Source organism: Microtus pennsylvanicus, chromosome 3 (genome assembly GCF_037038515.1).
Source record: "Microtus pennsylvanicus isolate mMicPen1 chromosome 3, mMicPen1.hap1, whole genome shotgun sequence".
Lineage (NCBI taxonomy): Eukaryota > Metazoa > Chordata > Mammalia > Rodentia > Cricetidae > Microtus > Microtus pennsylvanicus.
Window position 1 is genome coordinate 18,207,761 of NC_134581.1, and position 12,054 is coordinate 18,219,814.

The 12,054-nt window shown below is 42.2% G+C and overlaps 1 protein-coding gene across 6 annotated transcripts in view; it reads left to right on the plus strand.

The window, feature by feature from the left end:
* Atp2c1 (ATPase secretory pathway Ca2+ transporting 1) overlaps positions 1 to 12,054 on the plus strand; it is a 119,046-nt gene that overhangs the window by 21,268 nt on the left and 85,724 nt on the right. The window contains exons 1-2 of one of the 6 annotated variants that reach the window (XM_075964795.1): positions 4,317 to 4,521; positions 4,808 to 4,990. The exons of 1 other annotated variant lie outside the window; for it this stretch is intronic. In XM_075964795.1, the coding sequence (XP_075820910.1) occupies positions 4,985 to 4,990 (6 nt within the window). In that variant the 5' untranslated portion in view covers positions 4,317 to 4,521; positions 4,808 to 4,984. Of the gene's footprint in view, positions 1 to 4,219; positions 4,522 to 4,688; positions 4,991 to 12,054 lie in introns of those variants that run through there. 4 more of the 6 variants (XM_075964798.1, XM_075964799.1, XM_075964794.1 and 1 more) reach the window with 4 other exon arrangements.

Here is a 12,054-nt window from a genome sequence, read left to right on the forward strand (position 1 = left end):
GTCACATTTTGAAAACACCTTAAATTCTTCCCTTACCCCATCTGTTGCTCTACAGAAAAGCTCAGTAGCAAAGTCCAGATGGAATGACCTTTATTTATTCCTCAATAAATACTTACAATGGCAGTCTTTCATATTAGCATTTATTCAACAAATCTTCTCATATATACATATATTTCAGTATAATTATATTTATATTAGCTTATTGTAATATTAAATAATTATATTTTAAGTGGCAATATATACAATAATATTATATTTATATATATTACAGTCAAATGTTTTAGAGATAGAGATGATTTATGCAAGTTTGAAAATGAGATAGAAAGGTATTTCCTCTCATCTTTTCCTTTATTGAGGGCTAGTGATTGAGCTAGGACTTGGTGCAGGCTAGTCTCAGACTTACCAGTGAGCTTTTTCACCAGTTCGCAGGATGGTATCTTTTTAAGTGGATGCAGTTACATTTCACAACAAATCTTAAGGTTTACAGAACTTAGGATACCGTGTGTCTATTTCATATGGAAATAGTGAGGTCTTGAGTTGACTCTTGGGTGACCACTCACATTCATCTTGTTTTACTTTTCCTTTTCTTATCCTCATCTGCACCCTTTGGCAGCTTCCTCTCCAATCTGAAGTCTGGCAATATATAGTAGCAATTCCAAATACCACTAGGTTCAGATCTGTAGACTGGGGAGTCAAACTCAGCACAAACTTGGAAGATAAAGATTCAAAGTACACTTTAAACTTCCCTGGCGTCTTCACAGACACATCAAATGTTTTGCATTTTGAATGCCATTAAATGTGAACGAGGCTATGGAATTCTGTGGGAGATAAAAGTATTTGCCTAGTACGTAGGGATCTGTGTGCAATTAAACTAACCAAACACAGGTAACTTGTATTTGATCCCTTGGACTTTTTCTTTCTTGCTTTCAACTTCTACTGTAGCTCTGCAAAAAGATTTCTGGTGATTCTGGCAGGCAGCTGCTGGATACTGCTTTCATATGACATTCTTTGCAGTGACCCCATTTCCCCATACTTGACACTTCACATGCCCTTTATTGCATAAGAAAATTCTGTTGTATAGTTGGAATAGGTTAATTTACAAAAAGGCTTGTGTCTTTGTATCTCTTAGAAAAATGTGCAACTTTGAGAGTCTAGGAAGATAGCTCTGTCTGTAATATGCTTGTCTTGCAAGTGTGAAAACGTACTGAGTTCCATTTCCAGCTGAGCACGGTGGCATGTGCCTATAATTCCAGCACTAGGGAGGCAGAAATGGGAGGAGACCTGGGTAGTCTCAGGTCCATTACAGATTTGTCTCAATGAAGGTGAAGGGTGTTTCTAAGGATGGTGTCCAAGGTTGGCGTCTACACACACACACACCTGAGCATACATATATATACATAAAAATGCTCATTAAATTTTTAGACCATCTGTATGGGATAGTGAACTTCAGGGCATATGTCTTTGTCTGCTTACTTTTCCTAGGAAGTAGTGAACTATTACATTTTGATGCGTTAGTTCAGATACGTTAAAAGTTTAAGAGAAGACATTAATAGAAGGAAGATTTAAAAGTAACTTTTCTTAAGTTTTATAATCCACATTCCTTTATCATCTGGATTTATATAAATGGCAGCTGTCATACTTGACACTTTGCATGTCCTTTTTTTGGGTAAAAATATTAGTTTGACTAGGCTATCTTATAAAATGTGTTTTGTCTTCATAGACTTTTAATGTTCAATTTTTATTCTAATTTAATATTAGAAACAAGGTGGCTCCTATCCTGTGTAGAATAAGGCACAGTATGATAACACTGAGTATTCTGACCGTTCATCCCCGCTCTTTCTCAACTGTAATACTTCCCCCAAGAAAAGAAGCCTACAGTTCTCCCCTTATCTCTCATGGGACCGCATTTCTTCCTCTTCTCATCCCACGTTCTATCTTTCTTGCACCAAAGTGCCTCACCACTAAGGAACATCCTCAGCTCCTGTAACTACTTTTGCACAAGATGCATTTAATTTTGTCGGTTAAATATTCAAAACAAAAAGAGCAAAACTCAAATTTTAGGAGGTTGATTTCTAAGGGAACTTTTGGGGGTGGACTGTGGCAGGCTTTCTTTCAGCTGCCACCAAGTCACAAACCATGACACAGAGACTTATTATTAGTTATGAATGCTCGGCCTTATCTTATGCTTGTCCCATAGCTCCTTTAACTTAATTTAACCTGTTTCTCTTTACATCATTAAGCAAATGCAGCATAAACAAATGTAACACACCTTTACATAGTTAAAGTAATATTCCCCAACAGTTGACTGCAAGGGAACACATTATATTTCATTGCCATCAGTCTCATTATTGCCACGCTGCTTGTTTTTGATGTGCCAAGCTTGCACCCTGGCAGTGCTTGTACTTAATATATTAACTTCACTTGTTTTTCAGTTCCACCAAGAGTTTCATTACGTAAGAGGAAAAGGAGTCTCATATATGTGCATGTATTTTACACTTACAGTTCACTGTGTGTTGTTTGTCCCTTTAACACATGCTGAGGTGGGAATGGCTATACAACGCCTCACAGAAGGGTCCAGCCTGCTTTGAGGAGGAAATGAGGAAGCATTTCTGAAGTCTGCTCATATTATGTAATCTACCTTACAAATATAGTTTGTTAGTTGTGATTGTTGTACCATTAAGGTTCTGTTAAATACTAATAACTGTTACAAACTGATTTTAAAACTTAGCATAAAACAGCAAATTTACTATAGAAACCACAAGCTTATGCCACTGGGCATACAAACATAAATAAGCATACAAACCAAAGTGGAGATAATAAGAATTATTATAGATTTCTAGATTAGCTTCTCTTGAGGAAAGGACCTGGTCTACTGTCTTCATCAACTGAGCCCATGAAATCCAATATGGACAAGTTCAACAGAGCCGCCATATATGGGCTGCCCATGCATGCTTCAGCATTGTCAGGGTTTTTTTTTTTTTTTTAATTCTAGATTACTCTGGAGTCTAATTTGTGGCCATCCTCCGCTTCTGTCTCCTAATAGTAGCATGAAACACTACACCCGGAAAAAGGTTATTTTCAAAATGGAAGTGGTGTGTGTATGTCAGCCTCAAAACTGTCCAGAGTTTCTGATCCTAAATTTAGTTTAACTTACCAGGCATGTAACAAAGGAAGACAGAGGACTTGGTTCACTATATTGAACGTGTGGTGAGAAGCATGTTACAGGCCCTAATATAAAAGAACAACTTTGTAATAGTTATTTAGTGATGGAAGACAAATACCTGTAACATGTAGGTTTGGTTGTTTTTTTTTTGAGCAGAGTTGGGGGTAAGGGTTGTCTTCCGAGGATGCTCAAGAACTGGCCACAGGTGTAGTTCTGCCCTCTAGTGGATGTAGGTGAGAGATCGGTTCAAATGCTACCTGTGCTCATCAAGTTTAGCAATTTTTCATTAAAAATCACTTACTAGGGGTTTGTGTGAGGTGCTAAGTGTAAGGCTGACTTGGAAAATGATAGAGGTTAATGTAATACCGGTTCTTCAGCTTCGGTGGTAGGGCTAGTTGCTAGTTTAGCTGTTCTGGTTGCATACACTCAATGAAAAAGGCCAGGAGTCCTTCCGTGAGCTGTCACTCTGAACCTTGCCCTTTCATGACACACGGGCCTCGGAGCACACTCCTGACCAGGACAGAATTTTTGGAAACTGGCTCCATGATTACTGGCCCTCCGCAAGACCAGAGAAGCAGCCAGCGATGGTGTTTGCACCGGAGGGTACGACGCGTGGGAGGCCGCCGAAAGGAACACCAGCTTCTCACTGCGTCGTCCGAGGAGATTGTGACGGCCGCGGGTCAGGAGAGACTTCCAGGACAGTGTTTAGAGTGCCCAGGTGACTCTGGGACACGGCCATGAACGACTGTGTCCGTCCCTACATCTCGATCCCATGGCCGCCTCGAGGGGATGTGTGGCCGGAGGGAGACGGGGTTGGGCGTGCTTCCGCCCCTTACACCCGGCGGGTGTGTAGAAAGCGGGCAGACACCATCCCAAGAGCTCCCGAAGAGCCGCGGGTCAAACGCGCTCCCCCACAAAGCCTCCCCATCCCCGCACAACGTCCATTACGGTCCGCAGCCTCGGCCTCACTGCACTTCCGCTCACCCGCGCAGAGAGCTCGAGTGCGCCTGCGCGCGCGCTTCTCCCGGCGGAAGTGGTAGCGACAAAGCTCGGTGGGCGGCGGGCCGGGGAGTGCAGGGCGCGCCGGGCGGCAGGCGGCGGGGAGGGGCGGAGCGCAGGAGGCGGAGGCGGGAGCAGAGCTGCTCGGCCGTGCGCGGAGACGCGCGCGCGCGCGGAGCCGACGGGCCGAGCTTGACGGCCTCTTGCCGCTCCTCCTCTCCCCTCCCTCCCCGCCCGCTGTCCTGCTCGATCTCCGTTCTCCTCCGGACGCGCGGCTGGGCTCCGTGTGTGGCGCTACCCGCGCCGCCAGCAGCGCCCGTTCGCCCGAGGCGCGTGGGGCGCTCCCCGCAGCCCCGCGAGTGAGTCCTCGGAGCCTGGAGGCGGGGTGGGCGTCTAGGGTGTCGGGGAGGATTCCGGGTAGCCACTCCTGCCCCTATTTCCAGAAACTTCCAGGTCCGGAGGGAAGGGGGCGTCCGGGGGACTGCTGCCTGTCCGTAGGGCGCCTCTCGGGCGCCGCCCGGCTGGTGGGAGGCGCTGGCGCTGCGGGCGGCGCAGGGGGTGGGCTCGGGAGGTGGCGGCTGGGCAGGGGGTCGCCCTGCTCCTCTCCCCTGTCCTCAGCTCCGCTTCTCCTGGTTTCTCTTGCAGATGCTGCTGCTAGGGGTGGTGGGAGCAGCCGTGGGACGCGTGGCCGGGAGCGGGGGTGACAGCCTGGGATTCCGGGGTCTTCTCTTCCTTGTCCTCCTCTTCTCTCTATTCCCAGTGTGGCCGTTGCTGACACTAAAGACTTTGTAGCCATCAACCCGAGTGCAGTTTCGATGGAAAATGAAGGTAAAAAGGCCCCGGCAGATGGGTTTGCAGAGCAGAGTTGAGGGTGTGGTGGTTTGCTTTTTAAGTTGTCTGTCTTTTTCCACCTTTTTATTTTCATGATTTTATTTAATTGATTTCACACCCCCCCCCCCCCCCCTTGCATGCGAAATGTCCGAGGATTGCTTCCCTAAGAGCATCTAGCTTTTATTTTGGTTACATGGGCATTGCGGGGATTAGGGTTCTGCGGGTGACAGCTTGATTCTGCTTCTCTGGGAAATTATTTTCTTTAGTATCGGGAATGGAACGGAAGTTTTCATTTGCGATATCATCTGTGCATGTCCTTAAGGCTCTTTGAAAGGAACCGGCAGATGAGAAGTGGGAATGGGAAGAGAAGGCAATGATCCTATCCCTGTATATTTGCATAGCAAGCTTTGTTAAAGATGTGCGACTGAATCAGTTATAAAAAGCTTTTTAAAAATAAATTCTGTCTTTGGGGAAAAAAACGGTTTTTAAAAAAATTCATAGAAAAAAACCTTCAGAAAACATAACCTTGAGTTTAACGAAATCTTTCGAAACAGTTTCCCTTCTTAAAGTTACTCCCTATTTCAAAACATCTTTAAGAGGCTGACAGTGGAACCTGTTTGTCCCTATTACACATTGCATTTGGACGCGTTCGGTTGTTGCATGTTACTCAACTACTTTGGCCTCATTAAAATAATGCTCTTCATATAATAGCACTGCTGTTTTAGAAATTATTGAATAACTGAATAAATGCTTTTTCTTCCCTCTTGTACGGACCATGCTTATTGTTTGAACCGATTTCTGGCTTGTGTGTGATCATTTCTCTTTTTTTTTCAACCTTTTTTTGACTGGGCTCTAAGATGCTAGAAAAGATACTGGACAAATGGTTGCTTTTTTTCCCCCCTCTTCCCTGATTCTTTTGGTTTTAAAATCTGTTACCCAGGAGCTGCAGCTAAGCTGATGTTTTTCCATTGTTGAGGATGTAAGCTTGATTGGCTAAGTAGGACTGGAAATTTTAAAAGAGGTGTTTCTTGTGGATGCGGTAATCCGCTGTGCTATTGGAGAACGGTGGCATGTGTAGGAAAAGTGACGACCGGATGATGGTCTTGTCCAGTTCCATTCTAGATGGATAATTGGTGGAAGGCATTTTCTGACATACCGAAGTGTGGAACTGCAGAGGACTTAGGCTAATTGGGTCTTGAAGAAAGCAGTTGTGTTTTTTTCCTGGTGGTATGGAAAACTGTTTTTCTAAGCCCCTTTCCTCTTGTCTTTTGTAGATTTAGGAAAGGCAGATTATTTTTCATAAGACACTATTAAGTCCATTCATGTAGTGGTTTCTATTTAGAAATCTCTGTAACATCTCAGCGTTGGTGTACATCTGTGGAGCTATTTTCAGGATGTTACCAGATTAGGGGGTAGCCTGGAGTAGGTGGATACTTGGCTGTTGGTTTTTTTCTTGGTGTCCTAGGAATCAGAGCATGAGTAATGGAGCTAGCACTCATCTGTGAGGTGCAAGGGGCGGTTGTTAGATAGGAGTGTGTCTATTTTATGGCCGTGCAAGAATGATGTGGCATCATAGTAAAAGATTATATTGTCTTAAAACTTGACAGGTTTTCTGCCCAATTATTTTTGATCATCAAAAGACCATTTTTGTTAATCTCTTAGTAGGTCAGCATTTTTTTCCTATTTAACTATTTTTTAGAAAAAACTTGAAGATAGCCTAAAATCTTCCAAAGCAATTGACTGTCCTAAAATAGCTTTGTATTTCTTTTCCTTTTATAGTTTGTACCCTCTTCTGATCTGATTATTAACAGCTCAGAAAGAAGTGTGGCTCCAAAATATTAAATTCTTGCCCTAATGTAAGAATGGCTTTAGGTAAAACATTTCACCTTACTGAGTTTCATCTATAATTGGGATTGCAAATGTGCAGCTCACAAAGTTGAGATGAGGGTAAGAACACTGCAGACATTCTCCTGGGAGAGGGGAATGTTGGCGTTTAAGAGCATGGCTTGCAGAGCGAGGCATCTTACTGTGAATACTCCATTTTCACATTATTTGCCCTTATGCAAATTAGCAGTGCTTTTCGTTCTCTGGTTTCTTCACGTATAAAATGAGGGTAATGGTAGCTACCTATGAGGTTGTTGTAAGGGCTCAATACAGCTTCTGGCATACAACAGATACTCAGTAAATGGTAATTGTGAATAGCCTAGTTCACTGTTTGATGCATGCTATTATGCCACCTGGCATTAATGTCATGACAGTTCATTGTTGGAACTGGAAATCATATTGGCCAAAATGCTCAGAATGAAGTTGCTAGTTCAGTATGGGGTGAGGTTAAGGAATTTTCTGTAGTAGGGGGGAGGTAGGTCCTCCTGCTCCCTCGCCCAGCATCTGACACTGACACTGTGCTGAGCTTTCTCAGCCTAAGTTTGTCTGTGAATGGGATATTGCCTTGTTGGAGGGTTGCTATATTAAGTGAAGCCAGGGAAGTGGTTGGCAAGGCTTTAATGAGTGATTCAGCCGTGCTACTGTTGTTCAGAAAGAGTTTTCCAGTAAGTTCAGCTAAGTTACAGTGCTAGGTGTGAACTGTGTGTGTTATCTGATAGTGGCCCTCGAGAGCATCTGCACAGGAAGAATTCTTAGCAGTCCTGTTTACAGTGGTCACATCCTGGGAGGAAAAGGCTTTTATCCATTTACTTCACAGTAGAGGTGTTTGCCTCAGCACTAGATTTTGATCCTTCTAGACTTCCCCCCCCAGGGCCTACTTGAACTTTGTCAGGACTTGACCTGTTTTTACCCATAGTCTTCTGGATGCTTCACCAATACTGCCTACCAGTCAGTAGGAGTAATTGAAGCCTTAATTTATTTCCTGGAATTTCAAGGATTAGTCCTAGACAACCAGTTGTGGGGATTTGCGTCCTAATCCTTTGAAACTCCTTTTAGCATGCTTATTACAAGTCTAAACTAACAAGATAACTATCATTTAACAATCTGAGATACACACACATATATATAGCGTTTTGTTTTTTAATAGTTGTTGATAATTTAAAGGATGACTTAGTAGAGAAGACATTTCTAGCTGGAGGGTTTTGTAGATAATTTTTTTCCTTCCTGTTAAACTACTTTAGTCTTTGTAACAAATTTGGCCTTTTCTAAAGAGCTGGCCGTTTAATGTTTCTTAAGTTGAAATGTATCTTTAATTCTTGAATAGAAATGTAATAATCTTCAAGATTTCAGAAATGCTACATCTAGCTAGAACCCCCCCCCCCCCACACACACACCTGGTGGTGGTAGTGCATGCCTTTCATCCTAGCTTGCAGGAGGCAGAGGTGGGAGTTGGTGATCTCCATTTTGTGGGTTCTGTAGATTAAATTTAGGTTGTCAGACTTTTCGGCAAGTGTCTTTACCCACTGAGATATCTCACTAGACTAGCAATGATCTTTGACAATTGAATTTTAAATGTGTGTTCTCATGCTTGTGAAATAGGTACCCTGCGAAATAAAACTTGAGCCCTGGTTTGTCTTAATATTCTGACCAGTTAATGTCAGCAGAATCAAGCTCTGTTAATTGAAACATTATGAAACAAAATAGTTGTCTGGAGGACATACTCGTGAGGCACAGAGCTGCTTCTCCTTTGAGAGCTTACTTAACCGGGTGTGTTTACAAGGTTGGATTTTGTTTTAAAGGTGGCAAGAATATTTTATCTTGCTGGTAAAGTAAGTTAGGGTAATTTTAAATCGCACTTTTATTACAGGTAATATCATAAAGATAGCGTACGATTAGTTCAAAAGGGTCCTGAATTGACCTATTTGAAAGATAGTCTTTACTAATAATTTCAGGCATCCATTATGACAAGGCTCGTTGTGCTTTTCTGAGGACAAATGTTGGTAAAAGGAAGTAAAATTGGTTAGTGAGCTCTCGGGCTAGTGCTGTAATTTCACACGAGGAATAATTTCTCTAACATTTTAGACTAAGTTGATACAATTCTTTATGAATTTTAATGACTAGGGTTTATTCACTTGTTCATTTTATATGCATTTGCTACTGTTTCCTTTGTCTTCTGGCTTTAAGCTGCTTTTGACAAGAACATAAATTTTAGTATATAAGCAATTATTCAGATGGTTCCATAGGCTAGACTTGTGATGTTTAGAAAAAGTGTGGAATGTGAAAAGGTTAGTGATTTGGCAGGGGTCAGGAACATTATCTCAGGGTGGCTGTAATCGGCGTCTCTACTTGCTTTTTTTTTTTTCTGCTACAGGTATTAAAGAATTTAGGAGTTGGACTTACGTACTATACCTTGCTAATTATAATTGCTTAAGTAACGCCTTTTGGCTTTGACATGTGGTCACTTTGTAAATGTGCTGACCTTAAGTTGTATGTTCCTGTTCCTCGGACTCATGAAATAATCTAACATGGCGTTCTTAGGAGGACTTGATGACATCCTTGTAGAAAGTTACTTGTATTTACTCGAGGAGAATTGGGCTGCAGGAAATGTTTTGCTGTTTCATGTTCAGTCCTTTACAGAAAAACAGAAGGAACAGCTGAAGTGGAACACTGAAAGGTTTTGAATGCTGTGGTGTCTTCAGAGCTCATTGCCTTTGGCCGAGCTGGTCAGATCCCCAGCCGTCGGCCATCAGGAAGGGTAACATTTTCCCAAGAAACACTGCAGTAATGTTTTAGGGCAAAGTTAACTTACAATGTATTTTGTTTTTTTCTCTCATCCTGTCACCTTTCATTCATAGCTCCCGAGACTTAGCTTTTCATGTTGCCTTTTCATTCGTATATGTAATGATGGACCCCCTTCCCTCTTAGTGTACAATAACTCTAGTAGACTTTGCTTGGCTGTGTTAGTGTTTGCTTAGTAGATTATTTGCTTTTCTTCATTTGAGTTTTTCTGTAGGTGAGAGGAGAAGTATTAGCCTCAGGCTTTCTTTGGGAGTCAGACCTTCCTCCTTCTATGGAGCGTCATTGCTATGTTTCCTCAGAGGAGGCAAAGCTTTTCATGCTGTGAGAGCCAGAAACAGCATGTGGTGCACTTTGTAAAGTCATGTAAACTAATCTTTCCTATGTGCTTTTCTTAGTGCTGCTGAGGCCTGCTATTACCCAGAGTTGATCCTGCCTTGTGAAAATAGAAACTACCTGTGTGAACTTCAGCTTCCTTTCCTCTCCAGTAAAAGATGTGACTATTGCTTCTCCTCCCTTCTCTTCTCTTCTCTTCTCTTCTCTTCTCTTCTCTTCTCTCCTCTCCTCTCCTCTCCTCTCCTCTCCTCTCCTCTCCTCTCCTCTCCTCTCCTCTCCTCTCCTCTCCTCTCCTCTCCTCTCCTCTTCTCTCTTGTTTTTCTTTTTTTAAATAAGTCTTAGGGAGCTGTGTATGGAGAGAGGTCTTAAATAAATACCACTTCTGTTGGAAGACCAAGGCTTAACGTGTATTCTTGTGGTAGAGAACCTCAGGTTGTCTCTTACTTAGTTTGAGCAGGGTCTGGCACATACGTATTGTTGATTGAATATAAAAGTTGGCTTTCACTCTGGTTCTCTCATCTGGGGGTAATTTCACACTCCGGAGAACATTTGGCTATGTCTGCAGACATTACTGGTTGTCACAGCTGCCGCAGTGCTGCTGGCATCCAGTGGGTAGACTCCTAGGAGGCTGAGAAGCATTGCGCTGTACACAGCACCTTCCTCATCCTTCTTCCTTTAAGGCATTATTTAGCCCCAGAGGTTGGTAGCTGTTGAGAAACATTTTGCTAACCAAAGGCAAGAAAATTACTTCTGACCCTTGGTTTCCACCTTTGTAAAGAAAGTTTGTCAGGGTTAAATAGGGTCACATGTGTACAGGTGCCTAGCAGTCAAAGGCTGCAAAGCCTTTGACTTTAACTTAGTTTAAGGAAAGAGGGGCATTTTGGCCACTGATACTAACTTAGGATTCAAAGACTTCAGTATTTGTCTGAGTTTTAAGTTGGATGTCTAAGAAGCCTATAGTAGCTTTTATAGATGCTTGCTTTTCTTGTGGTTTTATGCTTTGGTTTGGAATTTTAGTATTTCATAACTTTGTAGTAGACAAACATACTGAAACTAGATTAATGTTTTAGCTTCTGTTCACCAGGGTTAAATTCTTAATTTTATTTTTAGACTATAAATACATTGCAGGTATTATCTGTTGCTCCGGAACTTTTCTTTTTTTAGATCAAGACTGAAGTATTATAAAATTGTATGTGTGTGTGTGTGTGTACATGCGTGCATGTGTGTGCATACATGCATATGCTTGTGTAGGCTAGAAGTTCAGGTTGATTGTTTTCTTCTTACTTTTCACTAAATTTTTGAGAAAGGGTCTTTAACTGAACCTGAACTTGCCACTTCTGTTGAACTGGTTTTTCATTGAGCCCTGGAGCCTACCTGTCTGTAGCCCCAGCGCTAGGGCTATAGATGTGCTCAGCCACACTTGGCCTTATACAAGGGTGCTGGGGATGCTAGTATAGCAGGGACTTTACCCACTGAATGATTTTCCCAGCCCTCTGAACTGTTTCTTTGTGAATATGCCAGACTTCCAGGGTCTGTAATACTTTTTCCCTTTTATCTCTTTACAAAATCTCAGTTGATACTTCTTTGAGGTTAGAAGTTACTGTGTATTTAATGTCAGCAAAACACTTTCCTTCAATTAAAACGTATAGTGTTCAGATTTGATTATATTTGATGATAGTTATATCTGCTGGTGAACTACTTTTAAGGACTTAGTAGCTCCCACTTGCCCCTTAACTAACTACAAACTTGGCCAGCAGGTGGAAAGGTATCACAGCAGTGACTGATTTCGTCAAGGTTTGGTTTGCGATAACCTGCGAAGTTAAGGTCACCAGTTAGTTGCTTAATAAAGTGAATATTGCATAGAAATGTTGCTAGAAAATACGGTGGGATCTAACATTTGTTTCTGCAGTTGATGAAAGAGAGGCAACAAAAACTTCAAGTGCTGAACGTGGGTAGTTAAAAAAAAGTCGTAGATTTGAAAAAGTATAGGTAACATGACATACCCTCTTCTCTCTACCAGATAGCTTCAGTGATTTGTATAAACT